This window comes from Mastigoproctus giganteus, chromosome 14 (assembly GCF_048544385.1).
Source record: "Mastigoproctus giganteus isolate SK-2022 chromosome 14, ASM4854438v1, whole genome shotgun sequence".
Taxonomy (NCBI): Eukaryota; Metazoa; Arthropoda; class Arachnida; order Uropygi; family Thelyphonidae; genus Mastigoproctus; species Mastigoproctus giganteus.
The window spans coordinates 103471745-103497027 of record NC_143588.1 but is presented as its reverse complement, the minus strand read 5'-3'; the positions used below and the strand labels follow the sequence as shown (position 1 = coordinate 103497027).

Genomic DNA, 25283 nt, shown 5'->3' with positions numbered 1-25283 from the left:
TTGTTATTTGTAGCTCCGAGTAACGGAATTTTGTCACAGTGACTTTCCCTTCAGAACTTTTATTAATTGGGGGTCTAAGAAGAAGAAACAGATAGGTAGCAAAAGTAATTATTATTATACTATAAGAAATTATTGTTTTTCTCACTTTTCTGCCTCTACTTCAACTTTTTGTTAAGCTCTTTCTCTTAAATATTTTCTCTTTCTCTTACAACTAATTATCATAGAAATATGGTATTCAGAGTAACAAAGGAAGCTAACCCAAAACCACGCAATTATTTGCATGGTCGGGTTACATGAGCAAACTTACAGAGTTCTAATCTATTCGTGGGAACCAATAACATTTTCAGTTATGGACAATAAGATTAAAAGTCTCAACTAATTACCTGTCTTCTCTACACGCAAACGTAAACAGCGTTTTAAATTGAATATTTTTTTTTAACATGCACTGGTACAAACATGAGTAACTGTTAGAACCGATTATGGTACGATAACTGTTACTATATATAAACGATACTTAAATGTAAAGCTCTAAAAAAATTAAGAGAAAAAAAAAAGAAAAGAGAAATAGGACGATTTTTAATACATATACCAGCTTTAACAAGCGCTGGTAACTAGGGTGAATAATATCACTAAGATAAGTGCTGCCATCTACCGGAAATAAATCTATCATAAACTGAAAATTAAATTTCTAATACTTCTGGGACAAATACGTGAAAATAAATGTGGAATTAAAAACAGAAAAATTAAAAAAAAAATGGAATAGAATATCAGAAGGGATTTTAAAAACACGGTCTATAGAATTGTATAATATCACACACCCTAACATTAAGATTTCACGGGCTAGTAGTCTTCTAGCGCATGACTTTGCCCAAATCACATAAAAATATGTCAACTGTATTTATAAATTCAAACAAGAAAAGCCATTCTGATTTAGTAGAGGACAATCTGTCATTCAACTCGGCAACATCATCTGTCTTTTCCAGTATCTAAATGCTTTACGAGGATGGGTCCATCCTTACCCAAGTTCAAATGAAGTAAAATGTGTTTTTAGCGGCACCTGGTGGATATCGGCGGAAGTTAGGAAAAAGTAATTTGTGAGCATGGTGTGTGTTCACAATTCATTGGCAATCCCATTGCATAACAAAGTTCGGAGATGAATGGCCCCGGATAAAATATGGTATTTTTCGGCAATAGGGTCATTGTTCTACTTTTAACTAGCAAACACCTGTGTCGAAAGGTACCTTGGCAACCCCTCCATTGCACGTATTTGATCTCCGCGTGAGATTCGGTGGCCAGTATCTAAGGCAAAAGATGCCTGATCAAGGCAGTGTCTTGGTTATTGAACACGTTGAAAATCTACTTAGTAACTTCTCGCTCAAGGAGGCTTTACAAGGGTTTTTTGTATAAAAGCTAGCTTTTCTTCTAAAGCCCTCTTCTCTCTAAGCGTGTCCCGTAGTCGATTGAGCAGAACCCTCTCAGACGCTTGCCATAAGCGAATTATTTCTTCTTTGGTCATTGAGTACAACCGTAATTCGTCAATTTCTTTGCTAAGTTGCTGAACACCAAGAGTCTGACGTTCGTAGATGGAAGTATTGGAGTAAGTCCCTTTCTTGCTCTCCGACCTTAGTGCATATTTACGTTTCATCAAGGTCATATCATCGAGGGATGACACGCGTCTTTTGGAGTCTTTGTTATTAGAAGGTTTGTCACGGCAGTTGTTTAAACAGCGAAGATCGTCCATGCTAGCACTCATAACACCTGGTCTCTGGTACATGAACACCTCCATAGAACTCACAGTTGGTGATGATGAAGACTCCGAACCTGCTTCGAGGTCAAATTCAGGAATTCTTGTACCAAAGTGTCCTCGTCGCTTATCCATAATTGGTGGGTCCCATTTGCTGTAGGGTCTTCCTCGAAGTCGTAGTCCTTGTTGGCCTAGTAGACCTCCACCGCCACGGCTGGAATTATTCACAAGGTCTCGAGATCTTGAGGGATTATGATAGCTAGCGAGTAGCAGTTGTTTATCGTCAGGGGATCTAGGCTCAGAGGAGATGCTATGTAACCCCAGTTCTGCTTGAGAATCATCTAGAGCTGCTATTCTTCTTTCCTGCTGCTGGCGCACTCTGGTGGATGACAAATATCATTCCATTAATGAAAACATGATCAAGATTATATTTATATTAAATAATATTACTCAACATGCTACGATTTCATAATCATTTAATAAATATTTAATAAAGATCACTTTTATTAAAAAAAATTAGTTCCTGATTAAAATAATTATTGTATATTTATTTAAAAACAAACAATTTTTATATTTATTTATTTATTAAAATGCAAAAAATGCTGTTGGGACGATACAGTCCGACAGGTAGCTTTCTCTGGGCATCTGCCACTCCCAGGCATGACTGTCAGACTGGTAGACCATATAGTGAATCGACATGCCGAAGCACATCTTTCCATTGGTGTACAATTCAAGGATAGCGGGCTTTATTAATCAACCATATTTTGATGGCACTTTTCGAAAAGTCCCCATTCAATGAAATGCACCTACTCCAATGTTTTTTCCGTTCTTCAAAATTATACTGGAGGCCATGTTTTCATATGCGTTTGAGAATCGCCTCCGATGTCTTTACAACTTCTTCTGACAACTGGAAACTTTCTTTCGTAGCTCTTTCAACTTTGGAAATAAAAAAAAAAGGCGCAGGGTGCAAGGTCAGGGCTATAAGGCGGATGAGCAACTGCGCAGTTGCTATGTGATGCAGCTTGGTTTAGTCTTAAATCGCGCAGCTCAGCTGTGAAATAGCAAACAGTATGGTTGTTCATGAAATTTGGTGGGGCAGCGTATGTTTGGATGTAAACTCACAGTTTACTGAAGAACATGCGCAGAGGAGTGGATTGGGAGATAAATCCACCCATCCAGAAATTTGGTAAAGACTTCTTATTTCTATTTTTGGGGTTACTTGAACACTACCCAGTGCACAATCCACGAATCATGATCTAGAGATGTCATCAATCTTGAAGAGACAGAACGAGCGTATTGAGGTGGATATAAAAACTTTCTCATTCTTATTATATTATAGATATATAATAATATATATATATAATAATATATATATATAATAATAATATATATAATAATAATATATATAATTTGGAGTTGGTGTTATTAGTTCAATCCTTGTCACTATGTCCTTCCTTTGAAAATCTTTTACTTTATGTTCTTCCTTTAGTATCTCTTTGATATCTGGGATGCAGTTTTGGAGAAGATTTCCTTTAGATGTATTATTATTATTATTAGCCATATGGTGCAAGGAAGCCTGAGTTACCCTGAGAGAGAGAGAGAGAGAGAGAGAGAGAGAGAGAGAGAGAGAGAGAGAGAGAGAGAGAGAAGTAGAAAGGAATAATCAAGAAAGAAAAGAATGATGATATCCAGCTCAGGACCCTGGGTGTGCCAAGCCCATACTCACCATATGTGAGCCCAATAATTCACATTTTTCCAATCTTAGAAATCACCTGCTTCGTATTAAATGTTCTCAGAGAAGAATGCATAAAATTTAGAAGCATCAGACCGTACTGATGTTCTGCACTGATATTTCTTAGCCTAATTTGTCTTGTTGGTAGCTCAACAACTGCAGCCCAACTCATGATGAATCCGATAAACTGACCTTAGAACACATAGTTTACAGACATCGTCTGCTGATATTTCTTAGCCTAAGCTGCGTTGTTGGCAGCTCAACAACTCCAACCCAACTGATGGTAATTTCGACAAACTGGCCTTAGAACACACAGTCAATAGATATCGTCTGCTGACATTTCTTAACCTAAGCTGTCTTGTTGGCAGCTCAACAACTGTAACTCATCTCATGATGAGTTCAACAACTCGCCTTATAACACACAGTTTAGAGATGTCGTCTAGTGATATTTTCTTAGCCTAAGCTGTCTTGTTGGCAGCCGGAAGAACTCCAACCGAAATCATGATGAATCCGACAAATTGGCCTTAGAATACACAGTTTATAGATATGGTCTGTTGATATTTGTTTAACCCTGCTTAGCTTAGCTCTTTTGGCAGTTCAACAACTGCAACCAAACGCCTGATGAGTTCGACAAACTGGCCTTGTAACACACAGTTTATAGATATCGTCTGATGATATTTCTCAGCCTAATCTGTCTTGTTGGCAGCTCAACAACTGCAACTCAACTAATGATAAGTCCGATAAACTGGCCTTAAAACACAGTTTATAGATATCGTCTGTTGATATTTTCTTATCCTATGTAATCTTGTTGGCAACTCAACTCCAACCCAACTCATGATGAGTTCGCCAAACTGGCCTTAGAACACGCTGTTTATAGATATGATGAGTTCGACAAACTGGCCTTATAACACACACTTCACACATATCGCCTGCTGATATTTCTTAACCTAAGCTGTCTTGTCGGCAGCCTAAAGAACTCCAACCCAACTGATGATGAGTTGGACAAAGTGGTTTTAAAACTCGCAGTTTATCGATATCGTCTGCTCATATTTCTTAGCTTAAGCAGTCCAACGAACTCCACCCGAACTCATGATGAGTACAAAAAACTGGCCTTAGAACACAGTTTATAGATATCGTCTGCTGATATTTTTTAGTTCTAAGCTGTCTTGTTGGTACCCCAAAGAACTCTAACCCAGTTCATGATGGGTTCGACAAACAAGTTAAAACTTGTTGACAGCTTGTTGACAGCAAGCCAACTCATGATAAGTCCGATAAACTGGCCTTAAAACACAGTTTATAGAAATCGTCTGTTGATATTTTCTTAGGCTATGTAGTCTTGTTGGCAGCTCAACAACTGCAACCCAACTCATGATGAATTCGACAAACTGGCCTTAGAAGATACTGTTTATAGATATCGTCTGCTGATATTTCTTAGTTTGCGCTGTCTTGTTGGCAGCGCAAACTAAGAAATTCACAAGGTTTGGGTTGGCAACTCCAACCCAAACCTTGTGAATGTCACACGATCGAGCCATTATTGATAAAATTTGGACTTTTTCCCTCATATATATAAGATCCAACTTTACCACGAAGATTAATTATTTATTTACATTTTTACAAAAATTTCGACTTTAGTGAAGTGGGACGATAGCAGCGCCACAAGCATCCAGCGTTAAAATTTCAAACTACTGTTAATTTAATCATAAGAATGAAAATGATGGGAGTAACAGGAATGTTTTAAATTTTTCGTTTTTACTGTTTGCTTTTATTTTTAAAATGCGTAATAAAATACAAACTTACACTTTTCTAATTTCTTGGATCATTTCAAAAAACTGTGACTTGCTTTTTCTTCTTCTAGCTTCTTCTTTAGCTTTCTATTTAAATTCAAAGAAATTACAAATTAGAAAATATTATGGACAACACTCAGTATTTTAGGAATGAATAAGGAGTTATGAGGATTGATTTTTTTTTTTTTAAGGTTGTTTTTAAAGAGGGTAAGGAACGCCTACTAACTCTTTTGACACTCTTCTGGAAAAGGCTGAAAATCTGTCCCTCCCTCAAGTTTGATACGATCTCTTTGGCTGAATGATGAGGAGAAACCAGCTCCACGGTATTGATGAATCTGTACAGCTTCTGCAAGAGACAAGACACGACTGAGACAAATCCTCTTCGAAGATAGTTTGGAAAGTGCATTATTCATAGGGGGAGAGGAAGGAGGGGGAGGGAAATGACCGTCAGGGGTTGTTTGTTGAAATGATTTTATGTTTTGAATGGGGATGTGTCGCATATTTGAATTATCGGTATGACGAATGAAGAGAGAAAGAGAAAGAGAGAGAGCATTGATTTATTGCAGTTCATTCAGGCAATCTTGTGATTTGGAATAGACCCTTAAATTAAGTGGAAGCTGGTGACAAGCACGTTGCACTTTACTTAATCTGAAAGAAAGGCTGTTTTGTTTCTTTATTGAAGTGAAAATGCCTAGGCGCTAATACTTAAACCTGAACAGATTTTTCTTTTTTGCAGAGAGAGAGAAGAAGAAGAAGCGTAAAGCGAAAGACAGAGAGAGATAAAAAAAAAGAGAGAGAGCATAAATAGAAAAACAAAGAGACAGAGAAATGCAGAATGAGATATTCAGATAAAAATAGAGAGAAAATGAGGTGGATGAAAACAGAGAGACAGAAAGGAATATGAGAGAGTGAGAGGTAGAGAGAGTGTACTGACGAAAATAAAGAAAGAATATGAGACAGAGAGGAGAGTGAAATAAAAAGAGAGAAATAAACAGGGGACAGAGAGAGAGGGAGAGAGAGAGAGAGAGAGAGAGAGAGAGAAGAAAAAGCGTAAAGAGAAAGACGGAGAGATAAAAAAAAAAGAGAGAGAGAGAGAGACATAATTAGAAAAACAGAGAGACAGAGAAATACACAATGAGATATTCACATAAAAATAAAGAGAAAATGAGGCGGATGAAAACAGAGAGAGAGACAGAAAGGAATATGACAGTGGGCTGACGAAAATAAAGAAAGAATATGAGACAGAGAGGAGAGTGAAATAAACAGGAGAAAGAGAGAGAAATAAATAGGGAGAGAGAGAGAGAGAGAGAGAGAGAGAGAGAGAGAGAGAGAGAGAGAGAGAAAACAGAGAAGAGTGAAAGAAACAGGAGAAAGAGAGAGAAATAAACAGGAAAAAAGAGAGAAATAAATAGGAGAGAGAGAGAGAGAGAGAGAGAGAGAGAGAGAGAGAGAGAGAGAGAGAGAGAGAGAGAGAGAGAGAGAATGACATAAAATAGAAAATGAGGCAAACGAAGAAGAAACACTAGAAAGAAACACAAAGAGAGAGAAAGGATGCGATAGACGGACAAAAATAAAGAAAGAAAATAAAACAAAGAGAGAGAGAGAGAGAGAGACAAAAACAGAGAAGAATGAAAGAAACAGGAAAAGAGAGAGATTAAGATAGAAAAAAAAACTAAAGGGAAAATCAGACAGTGACAAAAACGCAGTGAAAGAGAGAGAGAGAGAGAGAGAGAGAGAGAGAGAGAGAGAGAGAGAGAGATTGAGAGAGATTCAGATAAAAATAGAGAGAAAATGAGACAAATGAAAACAGAGAGAAAGAAACATGAGAGAGAGAGAGAGAGAGAGTGAGAGGACGAGTATAGACAGACAAAAATAAAGAAAGAAAATGAGATAGACAGAGAGACAAAAACAGAGGAGAATGAAAGAAACAGGAAGAGAGATAAAAAGAAACAGGAGAAAGAGAGAGAGCAAAACAGTAAAAGAGAGAGATCGAGATAGAAAAAAAAGTAAAGTGATAATCAGACAGAGACAAAAAAAAAAGACTGAATGACAGAGAGAGAGAGAGAGAGCGACAGAGAATGAGATAGACTGACAAAAATGAAAAAATAAAATGAGACAAACAGAGAGGAGAGAGAAAACAGGAGGGGGAGGAAGGGAGAGAAAGAGACAGCAGGAGAGAGCAAAAGAGGAAGACAGAGAGAAAGATAAAGAATAAGATAGACATACAAAGATAAAGAAAAAAAATCAGAGACAAAAAAATAAAATAGAGAGAGAAAAACAAGAGATATAATCAGAGAGAAAAAAAATCTCATTTTTGTGTCTCTGAGATAGACAGAAAAATAAAAATAGAGAAAGAGACAGATAGAGAATGGAAGAGAGAGACAGATAGCGAATGAGAGAGAGAGAGAGGATAAGATCGGCAGACAAAAAAATAGAGAGAATAAGACAGACAGAGCAAAAATGAGATAGACAAAAACAGAGAAAGAGAGAGAGAGAGAGTTCTGGTTCATTTTGAAAACTGTTTCATTTTCATTAACGAGATTTGCTGGAAAGCACTTCAGATATGAAAGTCGAAGTGCTGCAGGGGCGCATTCTCTTCTAAGTATCCAAATATCCGAGTCACTAATGGCCCGAGCCCTTGTTTAATTGTTTTCGGAAGTGATGATCATTAGCCACTTGAGATGTCACCCGTCTTCACTCACTTCTGCTCCCTTTAACAGATGGCGTCTGCTACTCAAGGTGGTTGCGAAAAGCTTAATGTCCATGTTTAGAAATGACGAAGGCCGTACAAATTTCAATTTGCATTATCGATAATTGGTAGATGGCCCTCGGTGGAAGCCACTCTCAATTCCCAGAAAAGCAACGAATAGTGGAGAGAAGGAAGAAGGAAAAAAAACAACTTGTATCATGGTATAATCAACAGAAGTTTGCCATTACAGTCACGTGCTTCCCTATCGGGTGGTCTGATAAAATGTCTTCTACTTCAACCAGAGCACTTCATCCACGATTGCTTCTGAACATTGATTTTTGGCTGTAGGGCTGACTTAAAGGGAACAACTCTGTGCGTTTGATAAAAATGTTTTTTTTCTGATTTTTCTTTTCTCCTTTACACACTCCGAAGACAAATTTATTTCCGTCTGACATCTTTTTATGGAGTGATCTGGATGTATTTCTGGTCTCACGATAATATTCAATAACGTTGGAGACCCTGGATGGCTGAATTAGATCAATATAAATACTCAATTTCCACTGGCATATCATGTCGAAGTTGGGAATGTATTTAACTCTCCTTAAACGTTTCTTTATTTCCCCAAAAAGCGTTACGTTAACCTAAAGAACATTATGTTGATAAATTGCATTTGTCCTCTGGTCAGTTTGCTTGTTTTTCTGGAAAAAAAAAAACCAAAAAAATAACAGGATTCCAACTCTGCTGTCCTCACCTGAGACAAACTAACTTAGCCATCGTGTGAAAATTGGACCATAAAAGTTTCTCGCGTCATTGACGCGATTCGAACCAAAACCTTTTCCACCTTTTCACGTGGGGAGGATGGTGATTATAACCACTGTTCTACACACCAGGACCACAACAACGCCTCATATTCTTTTTTCCCCTCACGAGCACAGGGCCTTAGTGCAACGACACTTCCTGCACCAGGTCGCGTCAAACTTTCGGTCTTTCTTCAATCTCCTTGAATTAGGAGATTTAGCTGAATGCCAAATATTTTGCGAAGTAATCTTAATTTGTATTTTTAAGAAATGGAAATTGAAATGCGAGAAAAAATTATAAGAAAAGATTATACTACTTGCGGACAATTTTAAATCTAATCTTTCTCAAGTAGGATTTCTGTACTACACTGCTCGACAAAATTAACAGAACACGTAGGAAGCATGGTGTAGCTTTTTTTTTTTTTTTTTTTATGTAAACCCCAAACACGAGAGGTGCACGGTACTAAGTACCTGTAGTACTTAGTACCGTGCTTGGGTTGGAAGTTGAGAAGACGAAAGAAGATATTTGTTGACATTGGACTTGAACTTCTGTAGACTGTAATTTTCAGGAAATACGTATGAAGGAAGGTTGTTCCAGAAAACGGCAGTTGAATGAATAAACGAGGAAGATGAAAAGTTGGTTCTGTGAGTTGGAAGTTGGACAGTGCTCGGACTGTTTTGAAAGAAAGAGCGGGAATTATAGAAGCCAATTCAGAAGAACAGTGCCCATGGAAGTATCTGTAGAAGAGGCATGCAACAGAAACAGTACGTCTATGAGACATGAAATTGGAGAGACTCTGTTAGAGATGAATCATTAATTAACCTAACTGCCCTCTTCTGAATGGAATCAAGAAGCCTGAGAGAGGTTTTGGGGGCACCACCCCAGATGTGGGAACAATATTCCATGGCAGGGCGGATTTGCGATTTATACAGAGTGAGCAGCTGTTTGGGAGAAAAGTAACGCCGAGAGCGAAAGAGAAAACCAAGTTTTTTAGATGCAGAGGAAGCAATATTTGTAATGTGCTTGTGCCAAGAGAGATTAGAAGTCAGGGTAATCCCCAAAAGAGATATATCATTTTGCCTAGAAATCGGAGTGTCACTAAAGATAAGCACAGCAGCAGAAGAATCCTTTTTGCGAGATATAAGACAAGACTGAGTTTTAGAAGGGTTGAAATCAACTAAGTTGTCTTTGCCCCACTGGAGAATTACGTGAAGATCGGCATTTAAGGAATTGGTAGCAGATTTTCGAGAAGTTGAAGCTGATTGAGCAGGACAAGGTTTCTCAAAATGGAAAGTTGAATGCAATGTGCTATCATCGGCAAAACTATGGATAGGATTTCCAGTCAATGGAAGAAGGTCATTAATATACAAGAGGAAAAAAGTGGGGGAAAGAACTGAACCTTGGGGGACACTGGCATTAGTGGAGAAGTTAGAAGACTGAGAGCCATCTACCATCACCCTCAGTGAGCGATCAGAGAGAAAACTGGATAACCAATTACTAAAAACAGTTGGCAAACCATAAGATGGAAACTTGTTTAGGAGACCTTTATGCCAAACACAATCAAAAGCCTTTGAGATGTCAAGAGCAACTACTTGTGTTTCACCAAACCTTTCCATTGAATTAGTCCATAAATGGGTAACATAAGCCAGAATATCACCAGTGGATCGACACTGACGGAATCCATACTGGCGATCGTTGATCAGATGGAAGGTTTCTAGGTAGTTTAAGAGTTGACGGTTAATTGATTTCTCCATTACTTTAGAAAGAGTAGAAGTAATTGCAATGGGATGATAATTGGATGGGAGGGATTTGTCACCCTTTTTAGGAACTGGCTGCATATGAGCAAAGTTCCAAGCAGAAGAAAAAACACCTTTGGAATAAGAAAGTGAACAAAGGCGGCAAAGAATAGGAGTAAGTTCAGGAGCACAAGTTTTGAGAACAAGTGGAGAAATACCATCGGGACCTGAAGCTTTCTTAGCATCAAGATTCATCAAAATCCTTCTGACATCCTTTTGACGGAAGGCCACAGGAGGCATTGAATGGAGCGTGTTGGGAATGGTGGGAGGTGTTTTACCAAGATCATTAATACAGGAGTTGGAAGAAAAATGGGATGCTAGCAGGTCAGCTTTATCCTTGGCTGAAGTGGCAATAAAACCATCTGGTTTGGACAGAGGTGGGAGCAGAGATGGGCAAAAGTTGCAGCCAATAGCTTTGGCAAGAGACCAGAATGTTCGGCTACCATTAGGGCAAGAAGCAAGTTTTCTACTCTTAGCCTGTTCAAAATCTAGTTTGGACTGATTAATAACTGCTTTACAATTGTTGCGAGCTTCGGTGTAGGCAGAAAATGAAACTGAAGAATTAGAAACAAGCCAACTACGATATGCAGCATTCTTCTCTTGAACAGCCTTAGCACATTTATTGGAAAACCAAGGTTTAGATAAAGGACGAGATTTTAAAGTGGAGTGTGGGATAAAGGATTCCATTCCTGCAAGAATAATTTCACTGACACGATCTGAGCAAACGTTGACATCAGAAGTTTTGAAACAGTAATCCGACCAAGGAAAAGAAGAAAAGAAGCTTGCGATGAAGAAGAGCTTCATCGAATGATGACGCTCTTCTTTCATCGATGAAAAAAGAGCTTGCAGTGAAGAGGCACAAAATTTGGTTTGGGCGCCCCATCGAATAACGATGAAATGAGGAGACAGCGAGAAACTTCAGATAGGTATAAGGGACATTTATGGAGGTTCTATAAGAATTAACAAAAAGGTCATATTACAGAAGCCGATACAAGATGCTCAAATATATGGTTACATGACATTCGTATGGCACATGATTCCCTTCAACTGCTAAACAGACCTGACAGCTATAAACCATGCTCGATATAAGGGTGTCTACAAGATTTTGTGGCAACCAATCTCATTCTTCCACCAGTGCACACCTTACCTCATCAAATGACCAAGGAGTTGGCTGAAGGTGTGCAATGCGACGCCCAAGGGTGTCCCACACATGTTTGATCGGATTTAAGTCTGGTGCTGTCCACGGCAATTGTTGGATATCTTCAGTTCCAAGATATTCCTCCACCACTTGAGCTCTATGTGCAGTGCCGTTGTAGTGAATAAAAAAGATAATGGTGGGCCAACTGCATCCCTAAAAAGTTTCACATAGAGTCCGAGGATCTGTTCTCGATACCTCTGCGCAGTTACCGTACCCTATCAAAAACATTCAGAGGGGTGAGGCCGTTGATTGTTTCGCCCCACACGAGAACACCACCTCCACAGTGTTCCTTTCTCTGATGTTGGAGTGATGGTACCGCATTCCTCATTGTCACCAGATGAAATAACGTCCAGAATCTGTTGGCTAATACGGGATTCCAATTTTATTGTGAACAGTGTTTTCTGCGATACTGTTCACAATAAAATATTCATTAAAAATTTTTGTTCTATTAATTTGGTCGAGCAGTGCACTACTGCTGCTACTACTTTTTAAAGATGTGTTTTAATTAATGATTGGTTCTGTTATAAAAGGGTAAATAAACTTACCTGACTAAAAAACATGAGATTGGGACTTTTCCAGATGCAATCTTTGGGTTTGTTTCTGAGAACAGGAAGGGTATATTTGAACACCATATGCTCCACGAACAGGATCACAATACCAACAAACAACCCAACTACTAGCATGATAAATACACCAGCCACGGCCTCTATACTAAGAGGTTTAGGCTTATTGAGTCTATGTACAGAATCGTTAAAACATGGAGTCCTTCCATACCATTTTTTCTTCAGCTGTTCCAGATACCCGTATGAATTATACTTGAGGATAAGGTGGGATATGGCGTCCTAAGGAAACAACAAATATATTATTTAAATTACCACCCGAAGTGTTTACATACGTAATAATAATTGACCAAAGTACCACCATAATCCAACAATTTGTAAATTCTACATTAAACACATTTATTTCGGCTTTTAAAACTACCCTAAATACTCCTTTGAATTATGTAAATCTATTTGAATTTTCTTTCCATTTGTCCCTTGTTAATGGCTGAATTTTCCCTTAATTAGCTGGTGAATAAATAAAGTTACTTCTACAACTATAAATAGCCGAAGAGTGGCGCTGATGGTTAACAATTAAACGCGCACTTAGTATCTAGATTTCCCATTAAGTGCGCTGTAGTTCGCACGTGGGGGGTGAAACATTGCGAGTTAGGTTAATATTTGTAAATTATGCAGAAATATTAATCACCCTGATATAATTACCGACGTCTGGCGTTAAGGAAATGCTTCAAGACGGGGCTGCTCGGACGATAAGCAAGACCTCATTTGGCTAGAGGCGGATTAAAACACATGTGGTAGACAGAGAGAAAGAGATAGGAAGAATTTACTAAGTCGATAACGATATTATTTTTAAGATTTGATGGAGAAAAAATTGATAAAAAGAATCCTCTGATAGATAGGGACACTCAAAATCAGCCGACAGCAGTTTTGGCAAACTGCCAGGTTTGTGATTTCGTCTGCCCATTGCCTGGGCAGACGAAAGACGTATTCAGAATTTAGATTTTATGGCGGAATAAAATTTTTATTTCCTTTGAAAGATAGCTACGTTATTTTAGAATTTAGCAAAGGTAAGGGAATTAAAAATTATTACAATAAAATATGTACAGAGAATAAAGTTTTGAAATTAATTTTATTTATTTATTATCGCTTTAGGCCTAAGCAAGACAAGGTGCATAGTGCTGTTAAAAATATAAATTAAAATCCATAAATAAATAATTTAAAAACAAAAGTAATAATTTTATTTATTGTTTTCGTGTTTTTATTTTTAAAAACCAAAATATTTTTTAGAATTTTCAACTGTGCTAGAAAGGTATGATTCTGTTTATGTTGATAAACAAATCAATATTAATTACGTAATATTTTTAGTAGCTTGGACATTTCCCCTAGATGGCGCTAAACATTTAAATATCCCTTGATATATATCACTTATACAGTACTTCATTTTTACTTCATTTTATTATTAAAATGAATTTTATTTTATTGAAATTATAATAATAAAATATGTACAGAGAATAAAGTATTGAAATTAATTTTATTTATTTATTTAAATTTATTAACTCATTAGGCGTAAGCAAGTCAAGGTACATGGTGCCGTTTAAAATATAAATTAAAATGATTCATAAATAAATAATTCAAATAATAATAATAATAATAATAATTTTATTTGTTGTGTTAATGTTTATAAAAAAACAAGCATAAAATATTTTACTTTTAAATACAAACATGGCTGGCAGCCGAACAAAATTAATAAACAAATCTCATTAATTACGTCATATTAGTACTTGGGACGTTTCCTAGATGGCGCTCAACATGTAAAATACTTAAAATTACTGTATTTCATTTTTATCTTCGTAGAAATTACGTGCAAATCGTTTGATTTGCACTTAATGTGATTTGATTTTTATAACAATAAAATAAAAGCAATTTTAATAAAAAAAACGAAAGAAAATACTATTTTCTGAGTTAATCGGAGCAACAGTGGAATGTTAAAAAAGAAAATAAAAAAAAAAACCCTCTATTTATTCATTTAAGAAAGGATGATTAGATCTAACTCGTTCTGTCTGCGAAAAGCAACTGGTGTGAGATCTAATTGGATTTCTTCTTCAAGATGACAAGCTGCAAGATTGTGCAACAGTACCAAATAGGATTACGTCCTCTGCAACTGAGAGATGCTAACTGATTTAGAAGCGCAAGAAAAAAAGGCGTTAATCCGATATAAAATAATGAGCTTCAATCCACTAATATTTAATTAATGTAAGCTTTTTTATGCGTATTTTAATTAATACAAAGCTGCCAATACAATTCCTGCCTTTACTTTTGCAGTTTTATTTTTGTTGTATCCACCGATGATTTTTTATATATTTATCAACATAAGAACGTATATTATCATATTATGTTTAGTACCTCGAATGTTTCCTAGATGGCGCCCAACATGTCAGTATAATAGAAAATATCCAATTTTTTTACTTCTAAGTGTCTAAACGTATATATTTTATTACTTTATGAGCTGATAATTATCAGAACAGTAAAAAGAATGAATATTTTCAATTTTTTTACTCTTCAGAAGTCAGGAAATCGGAAAGTTAATAATTGACTGCTTTTGAGATACTTTGGCACGCCCACTGGAATGATTGATTGAGCAAAAATCGTGAATCATTGATACTAACAGAGCCATTTACTCAGCTAGTAGCTTACTTATTATGAAAGGCTCATACATCTTATATAACAACGATTGCCTTGCAACATGCACCTTTGTAACCATCTACACACGTTTTCTATGTCCAATAGAAGACAATGTGATAATAATAGTGTATGATGGAGTTGGCCACAACATTAATCATTATCTTGGTGTTAGGACATAAATCCTGCGAGCTTTTACTAAGCTGAAATGCAATAGCCACGATACCATGTGGCAGCTGACAGAAGTACATTCATAACCGTCATGAATACATTCATAAGAGAAAAGCCGAAGCACCACCTAGCGAAACTTATAGACAATTAGAGAAGCGAGCCAGAAAGGTGTTTTTGGGAGGTAAGAGGAAACAGAGCACCACCTGTTGGCCGATATCGTAGTTACGCTGTGGTCAGGTGACCACCAGCTGCATTAAATCTAATTTTCAGTCACTCATTCAAAAAGTAATGCGTTTTCTGAATAGTATTTACCTTTAAAGGGAAACCTTTTTGCATTCCTATGGCGTAAGAATCATCAAAAATAGGATCACCTAAGAGATGTAGACTACAACCAGGATCGTTGCCACGAAAATAATCCAGAACTGCAGTGTCGCCTATAAGAACATCAAGTTCTTTTCTCCTATAAGAAAAATAAATCCATTATTTCTTGAAAATTACATATAAATAATTTAATCTAGAGGGATGTCATGTATTTGGACTGTAAAAAAATGACATATTTTATATACGAGGGTCGCGCCAAATGTAATGCCATAATTTTGTGGTATAGTTACTCTTCTACATTGCTTTGAAACTTTCTGCGTGTTATTTTGCTAACGATATCGTCTTATCGTAGGTTAGTGTAGCAGTGATCAGACCTGGTTACCACCATGAGTGTCCGCCCTGAGACGAAATGCAAAGTTATCTGAGGGAATTCGTCCATCTTGTTTTTGTGGGTCTAGATTACAGCAACATTTATAGTTCATCTCAAATATGTTCGATCTTATTCAGTTCTGGACTCTGGCCAGGTCTGAAGGGTGTTTGGACTTCGTTTTCTCGCATGTAGTTTAACGCTTCCTCTTGTGTGGGATGGAACATGGCGGAGCTCATTTTCATAGCACTGCAAGAGTGCAGGTACGACCAGGCATTAAAGGTTTTGGCATTACAAATAATGATTCGAGTACTAACCACGAGAAGAAGTCCATTAGTGTGATTCCGCCTAATTGGAATTTTGTTGTGGACAGATAAATTGCGGTACTGACGTTCACCATCCATACTCGACCATGTGATAACTAGCGAGATTCGTCACTACATAGAATCGATTTCTACTATCCTTTGGACCAAATGCACCAGCGCTCTTTCATGAAAATCGAGGCTATGGAGCTCTGTACATAACGAGTTCGTACTGATCTCAGTCCTTGTTGATGGCTTAAATTTGCAGAAATTGTCTTTCTGAGTGATAACTTCAAGTGATCAAAGGGTGATCACTTGGAGTTATCGCTCGTGGTCTTCACGTACTCGTTGCTGGGCTGAATGGTGGTGGTACCGTCATGCTTCGATTTCATGATAACATCACTGTCGACTTTGGATGATATAGGCTTGTCAGCAATTTCATCAATCGAGAAACCAATGGGTCATCCAACAATACCTTTTTCTCTCGAAATCAGTAAGCTCAGCTGTGCGTTCCATGAGAAAAGCGACTAACTTTGAGAGCTCATACACCTTCCTTATGTACTGGTCTCAGTCATTGATTTATTCGCGAAAGCCCAATGGATTATGTAATCGGTGGTGTCCCAACGTTCGGGAAGGTAGCGTGGGTGTATAATAAGAATACAACAGTGTTATAAAGGAATTTATTTCTTAAGAGAAAAGTCCTTCCTGACGATATTATTCAACAGCAACTTTTTCTGTTACAGAGGCTCCGAATAAGAGGTGGGGCAAAGAGGAAATTGGCTAGTGTCGGAAACAGCTTTCTCTCCAAAGAGGATCATATTTTAAGAGTCTAGTTCTTAAAAATCGAAAAATAACGTAAACTCAGCCAAAGAAAAAATAATCTGTTTATGCCTGCACAGCACTACTCGCTGAAGATTGCTGAATATTGGCTAGAAGGTATGTTTAAAAGGATTAACGCTTTCCTCTCCAAAAGAAGTTATAAATATCCTTTTTAACATTAAAATGATAAAAGAAAGAATGAGATCTAAAATAAGAATAACACAGTATCTGATGGGAGGAGACAGATCAGAAGTGTACCAAAACCAATAAATTAACAAAATTTGAAGAAGTAAACTATAAATTGATTATTTGAAGGATAAAAGTAATCTCGTATCCAGTTGGGTGCACAATCCTGTGTCCCTTTGCCAAATGCAAACATGAATTTAATTTTTCAACTCTCCCCTCCCATTTTAAGAACTTTTAAAAATTTATTTTAAAAACGAGGTTTTTCAACAAATAATGAAAAAAAAACCATCAGAAACTCTTATCATATTAATCAAAAATGAGATAAAATTTTTTTATCGCATCAATAAAAAAAAATTAATCAAAAATCATAAAAATCGACAACATTAATAAAAAAATCAGATAAAGAATTCAGTCGCAAAAATTAGGTAAACAAATTATTGAAAAAATCGATCACGTTAACCAAAAATCATAAAAAAATTCTGTAACAAAAAAAACAACAAATAAAAATCAACAGCAATAAAAAAACTCGATGACAATATAAAAATGAGATAAAAAAATTCTATCACATTAATCAAAAATCATAAAAATTCTATGACCTTAATAAAAACTCATAAACACAACAATAAAAATTTATCGAAAAAATCGATCACTTAATCAAAAATCAGATAAAATATTCTACCCCATTAACAAAAAAAATCAGTTAAAATATCCTATCACATTAATCAAAAATCATAAAAATCGACAACATTAATAAAAAATCATAAAAATTGAAACATTAATCAAAAAATCAGATAAAGAATTTAGCCTCAAAAATCAGGTAAAAATTAATCGGAAGAAATCGATCACGTTAATCAAAATTCATAAAAAATCCTGTCACGGAAAAAGCAAATAAAAATCGACAGCAATCAAAAATCATAAACAATTCGATGACAATATTAAAAAATGAAATCAAAAATTTTATCAGATTAATCAAAAAATCTAAAAAAATCAATAACATTAATCAAAAATCATAAAAATTCTAGGACATTAATAAAAACTCATAAATCACAACAATAAAAAAATTATCGAAAAAATCGATCACTTAAACAAAAATCAGATAAAATGTTCTATCACATGAATCAAAAATCATAAAAATCGACAACATTAATAAAAAATCTTAAAAATTGACAACATTAATCAAAAAATCAGATAAAGAATTCAGTCGCAAAAATCAGGTAAAAAATTAATCGCAAGAAATCGATCACGGTAATCAAAAATCATAAAATAATCCTGTCAAAAAAAAGCAAATGAATATCGACGGCAATCAAAAATCAGAAAAAATTTCAATCACAATATTAAAAAATCAGAAAATTTTTTTTATCACATTAATCAAAAATCATAAAAAATTCTCTGACATTAATAAAAACTCATAAATCACAATAATAAAAAATTATCGATCACATTAATGAAAAAAATTATCTAAAAAATCGATCACTTAATCAAAAATTAGATAAAATATCACATTAATCAAAAAATCAAACAAAAATATTCTATCGCATTAATCAAAAAAATCAGTACAAAAATTCGACTATAGGGTACTATTAAAAATAATCAAAAAATCAGATCAAAAATTCGACTATACTATTAAAAATAATCAAAAAACCAGATCATATTAATTTTCGATTTAATAGTTATCACAAATGTACAAAGTACGACGCACTGCCCAAATAATTATCAGTTCTCGTATAGATTATAATTGCTGTTTGGTTGGGCGTATCTATGTTACTATGTTACCATGAAGATCTTAAAGGAGATTGGAAACTCTACTGGAATCTTACCTTAATTTTTCTATTCCTTCTTCGAGATTGGCAACTCCATGTTTCTGTATATTCTGCCACAACTCCGGGTTTTCCGAATACACGTAACCTTCCGCAGCGCTCGCCTTTGCCGTACCCGTCCTCTGTGTTAACAGCTGTACAGAGACGAAGGAAGAACATCTTGCAAATGAACATAGACAATGTTTAGTACTTCATCTAAAGGTTACATGGTTGAATGTACATGGAAGTCTCATGTTATATAAAGTTACAACTTCACGCTTCTAAAATTATCACTCTATTTTGGTTGGCAGATACATTTGGAGTCGGATCAGGGGACTATTCCACTCCAAAAACTTTTCCATTAAATGTCACTAGTAATAAGTGTCTTCGCTCGAAGCTACCCTCGCGCTACCTACCAATCATTGTCGTATTTCTAAGCCCAATATTCGAATTAATCCAATGAAAGAAAGAAAAAATTGCATTTAGGGTTAAGATGTAAGGTTCTTGAAACATAAATGGCTTCTGCAGGAAGCCATTTATGTTTCAAGATGATATAAAAGGTAAATATGAAGGTAATAGTCCTCTTGTTTGGAGAGATCTTAGTTTGTTCTTTGCATTCACAAGGAGTTAACATTCAAGGAATGGTTTATCAGCATGTTGTTCCACATCATACGACTGTTACTGGGCCTTACTACAGAACTGTACTGCACATTTTATGGGATGAGATTCCTCGCAAACGACCACACCTGCGCGCAGGATGCTGCATCACGACAATGCGAGATCTCACATTGCTCATACTGTCAGGGTACTTAGCCAGCATTAATGTCAAATGTGTTTCTCATCTTCCCTACAGCCCTGACCTTGCAGCCTACGATTTATTTTTATTTCAAAAGTTAAAGGAGTTGGGAGAAAAACGTTTCCAGTCGTCAGAAGTCGCAAAGACATTGGAGGCCGTTCTCAAACACATGTCAAAAAAGCTTCCACTGTTTTTGAAGAATGTTAGAAATGTTGGAGTAAGGGAATTTCATCAAATGGAGACTACTTTGAAAAGAACCATCAAAATATGGATGATTAATAAAGGTAGGTTGTGAGAATAAAATTATGATCATTCTTTATTGAACAGTCCTCTTAAATTTTATTTTTTTAATGGTAAAGTTGAAATCATTCTTGGAGCGAAAATGCGAGTATTGTTGTATTTGTCCTCAGTGCTGAAAGTAAATTTTGGAAGGAAGTTTATTTTGGATTCATTTGGATTTTCCCTTTGCTATTTTGGACATACTTCTTATTTCTTATTTTTTGCAGATGGCTCACAGCAGAACAAACTCTGCCTGGGCAATGAATTGCCTTGGTACTGCATTGCTTAAAAACATTCGTTCGAAAATATTGCAAGTGGCAGATTAACCTTTTGGCAATGTCCCTTTTGTTCAATTACAATAAAGATGAAGTTTAGAGTAGACTACGTAATCCTGGCTAGAGCAATCTATCAGCAAGACGCGATTGGTTTATTATCTATTGGCTAGCAACTGCACGTGCGTGTGACGATTAATAGGTAACTTCATACTCTGATGACACGATGATACATGCTTGCTATTGTTTTAAAATCCTCAACTGTTGCTAAATGCACAGAATCCCACCTTCTTCGTGTTGCCACCAAGAGGGCGGGGTAGTAGAGTATGTCAGCTCAATTTCTTGTGGTTTGTATGTCAAGTTAAGTTTTAACAGACGACTGTTGTGAAGTCTCCAGACTGATGATGAATTTGTGATGGGTATAATTGAGAATTATACATTTAGGGGGCAATTAACGGTTTATAGTTTATATTCAGTAAATATTTAGGGGGCAATTAACAGTGCACGCGCATGGGTTTTCGAAATTGATAGTGCTAACAAATCTTGAACCTAGAGGGAGGCACTGTGCCAATTGTGGATGTCGAAACTCGAGTTTAATTTAATTTGGAAAACGTGCCATTGAACCGAATGCGTTGCCATGGAAACTAAATCTATTGGCGACTTTCATGTATATATTTGCATTATATTTTAAACAAGAAAATCAATTGATTGGCACCAAAAGCGAGTGCGAATATGCATTAATAAGTTGTGTTCGTTTGGTGTTTCCAAACTTCCAAAATCACGTGATAATAAATCACAGGACACTGTCCACTTGCCCTCATGAGTAGCATTTGGTAGAATTACCGTCCTCCCCCATACTGTTTGAGTCACTTCGATGACATCAGGAATTTTTATGGCCTTTTCACAATGTGGCCCAGTTAGTCGGTCTCAGATAAGGGTAGCATAGTTTTTTTGGACAGGAATAAGAAAATTGACCCCAGAACACACGCAATTTACTGACAATATACACGGGGCAACATGGCCTTAGATGTTCCTAAAAACCTGACAACAACAACAACAACAACAACAAATCCTCTCCACTTGCTGCATTTAAATATCCATTATGTTGCGATTCTAAATATAATAACCACATGGATTTATTGTCTTCATTAATAACTCCAAGATGTGAAAAATCATTCCAAATTACTTCATTTTCTCCAACTGCGGCCTCTAATGGATCCATAACACCATCATTTGTTCTCATGACTACGATTTTTTTTGACCAATCTGGAGTTGAAAATAAGTCCACTTATCTCTATGGGATGTGAGAGAATTCCAGTTGTGAATTTGTTCTTCAACAACCCAGAAATTTTGAAGAAAAATGTTCCATTACAGGTCGTATGAAAAATTCCATCAGCCATTTATTAACAGTTGGTGGTTGCTGTTAGAGACAGGTTTGGGATGATTAATTTCTTCGTTATGAAAGGTTGCGTGAAATTTGTAAAAAAACTCAAGTCCTTTAACCTTTTAAGTATTATATTATAGATTTATCATGGTTAGGAAGGCAATTTTTTTCTTATAATTCCTATGAAAGTAACATGATGTCCAAAGTCTGACCAATAAATAAGATGGCTGTAATCTTTATAATAAAAATAATCTATTTATGAAATATTTTGAAAAATTAGGGACCATATTAAGATGAAATGGAGAGCAATCAACAACTACCATATTCTCTTTAATTATATAAACTACACTAAGCTATTAGAAATACTGGTACACCGAGGAGTACGTCCATTATCTTGGCCCATCGGATGCTGATTAATTGAAAATCTTTTGTTCTTTCTCATTAAATCTAGGTAATCTTATTTATTGATCAGACTTCGCATAATGGGTAGATGTAGATCATAAATAAACTTAAACCTGAATTGAATCTGGATCAGATCCAGAAATCGTTTACATTCTTCTGCACAGGAGGACTCCAACAGAAAATTCTGCATCCTGATACTGTTATATGCAATGCCGGAACCAAAGAGATAGAGTTCGTATTTAATGGTTGATGACAAAATAGGGAGATGTCGGTTACTTACAAGAGCATTGTGAAAGTCATCCACTTGGAGATGGAAGAAGAGTCCTGCAAAATGAGCAGCGATGTTGGCAGTGTAGGTTGAGACAAAAATGACGCTGAAGCACCCCCAAAGATTAATTAACACCTTGTTTGGCCACGACTTTGGAGCTTTGAAAGCTACCAAGTGGCTGAAGAGAAGAGACCACATGACCCACAAGGCAGAAGCCAGGGAGAAATTTTTCGTACGTTGTCTCCCCCATGGATTGAGGCCAAAAGGACTGAACCACTCGTAGATGGCTGCACATACCGCAGTCACGTTCAGACTAGCGAAGATAGCCACCCATAGTTGAACGCTGAAGGGTACAAGGAATGCAGAAAGTGGCACCTCCCTTTCCTCTGAGTAAATGAGACACGAAACACCGGAATGGAAATAGGGGACGGAGAAGTCGATAACTTTTGACCTCATGCTGCTCATGCTGAAGGCAGAGAAGGCTAAATGGGCGGCTCCATTGATGAGATCTGCTGTTACACCGCTCCATCTGGGACCCCTGTTGGTGCCAAACAATCCATCGGCCACCAGATAGAGATCGTAGTCGAATACCAGATCGCGTGCCATGGTTCTCAGAAGGTCGATGGCGATTCCCGCGCAACAGGTGACGTTGTAGGTGATCCCTTCGGACCTTCCGGCTGCATAGTCGATAAAGATGCGGATCAGATCCTCCTTGGAGCTGGTGTTCACCTGCAGACATGGAACCCCCATCATGCAAGTACCGTTGTCCACTCGGGTTGCCGGCTTAACAAATGGCGGTGCGTATCCTGCGACCACTCGAAAACGTTGCTTACCAACAGATGGGGGTCCAATCCGGGTTTTGGATAGCCAAATAACCGTCTCCATGGAAACAAATGGTCCACTGATGTTGCCTGTCAGCTTCCAGGAACTTCCTGAGTCACCACCGGGAACGAGATTAAAGATGTCGAACACTGTCGGCAACCACGGATCTTTATCGCGTCTTTGCTTCCCGCTGGAGCTTTCCCTCTTCATCTTTTCAAGAACAGGGAGAAGGAGGCTGAAAGAAAGAAAGAAAGAAAGAATTTCAGATGCTTTGTTCAGCGTTTTATGAAATTATTGCAGTATCTTAGGTTTTGGTAAGGCTATTCATTCGTACCCTGTCCATCATTTAAAAATCTTACAGCGCTAGACAAACAATCGGATAATAGGATTTGGAAAAGCCACCATATCTGATCTCCATCTTTACAGTTTACAATGACTCTTTCGATGGAACAAAAATTAAAACATGATACCTCAATTGTGCCACAGAAGCAGCTATTTCCTTTTTAGTCTTAAGAACTACGTTGCGAACAACTTGGAATCATCTCTGAAGACAGGATCCCTTTAATCCTATCTATGTTTCGTTTGCTATCACTTGAAACTTTGCAGATGAAGCCTCTTTGATCAATCACACAAACTGGCCAACTGATATTTTAATGTCTTAGGCTTTCAAAAGCGTTGAGAGGATATTCTCTCGGTCTGTTTTCACTTTCCAAATCTTCTCAATAGCAACGAATCATTGATGGCACTCCTATATCTCAACTTTACCTTCATTCTAAATCACTTACAAAAAACATTCTACAAAATCGACCTCTGGTTTTACCAAAATTATCCAGCTATTGGGGAAAATTTATTTGCTCTCAAGAATGCACAACTCTACGATCACTTTGACCCTTGGATCCTCATTGAAACCTAGGTTCACTCTGTAATCGGAGAAGCAGAAATTTTCAAACCACGCTTTTCTGCCTTCAGAAGGGACAATGGTCATGGTCTTTTGTGGCCTACCTGGTTTTATGATCATCTCTCAAACATATTCGATATGGTTTAGCAGTTTTTTAAAGTTTTTAAAGCAGCCACTAATCTTCAGTGCCTCTTACAGGACAATCAAGGCCATGAGGCTCAAAGCGAACCTTTCTGCTTCAGTCCACGCTTTTCTCTCTTCAGATAGAGAAGCTTGGATTGGTCTTCAAAAAATGATACCTTTGAGGTAGTCGGAAATGATAACATCTTTTTTTTATCAGTTCTGATTGACCTCAAAATTGCTTTTAGAAAACTCCCTAATGATTTTTCTCCGTGCTCTGGCAAGGTTCAGCATATTTTTGGAAGAAATACCACATAGTCTTGCTCCCGGAATCCTCATATTCTTACTAATGGGATACTTGGAGATTGGTATATACCATATTTATCTCAAATTGGTTAACATTTTTCCTTCACATGAAGGCAACAAAGAGGATTAATCTCAAATTATAGGTCTCTCTAACAAGGCCTCTCATCAACAAGGATTCTGGAAGGGTAAATCAATTATCACCGATCTAATTGTCTTGTGGGAGTATTACTCAAGTATTATTGATAAAGGTAGGGCAGACATGTTATTTTCACGGTTTCACACTCGTCTCAATCAATCCGGTTCATACTTGGATTTTGCGATTTAGAGAGGACATATTGTAAAAGTGAAAGGTGAACAGAAAGTGGACATGGAAGAGCCCAAACTGATTAACAACTAATGAAACAGACTTCATCCTCACTAACAGAAGATATATCGTGAATGATGTTACTGTCCTCAACAAGGTTGGAAGTGATCACAGAATGGTAAGATGCACACTTGATATAGATGTAAGAAAAGAAAGGAAAAAAACTGACTCGAGTAAATAATACGAAGGTCTTTGAGATAACATAAGAGGAGAAAAAGCAGTATGTACTGGAACTTAAGAACAAGTTTGAGAATCTGCAGACTGTTTAGTACCAAGATGTCAACCAGGAATACTACAACTTTCTGAAGGTGATAAAGTCCAAGAGACCTATAGGTAAAAAGAAATCCAAAGAAGAAAAATTAGTCAAGAAACACTTGTCATGATGAACCAAAGACGACAAATGAAGAACAAGAAAAACACTGACAGGGAG

At 36.7% G+C, this 25283-nt stretch overlaps 1 protein-coding gene across 1 annotated transcript in view; it reads right to left on the bottom strand.

Moving 5' to 3' along the window:
• Window positions 1-796: 796 nt before the first annotated feature.
• LOC150075463 (glutamate receptor ionotropic, NMDA 3A-like) overlaps window positions 797-25283 on the bottom strand; it is a 178925-nt gene continuing 154438 nt past the window's right edge. The window contains exons 3-9 of the mRNA XM_090388270.1: window positions 22356-23400; window positions 18964-19097; window positions 15464-15611; window positions 12287-12583; window positions 5487-5606; window positions 5274-5347; window positions 797-2123 (exon numbers count right to left, since the gene is read on the bottom strand). Coding sequence (XP_090244396.1) covers window positions 1376-2123; window positions 5274-5347; window positions 5487-5606; window positions 12287-12583; window positions 15464-15611; window positions 18964-19097; window positions 22356-23400 — 2566 coding nt within the window. The 3' untranslated portion in view covers window positions 797-1375. The remainder of the gene's footprint in view (window positions 2124-5273; window positions 5348-5486; window positions 5607-12286; window positions 12584-15463; window positions 15612-18963; window positions 19098-22355; window positions 23401-25283) is intronic.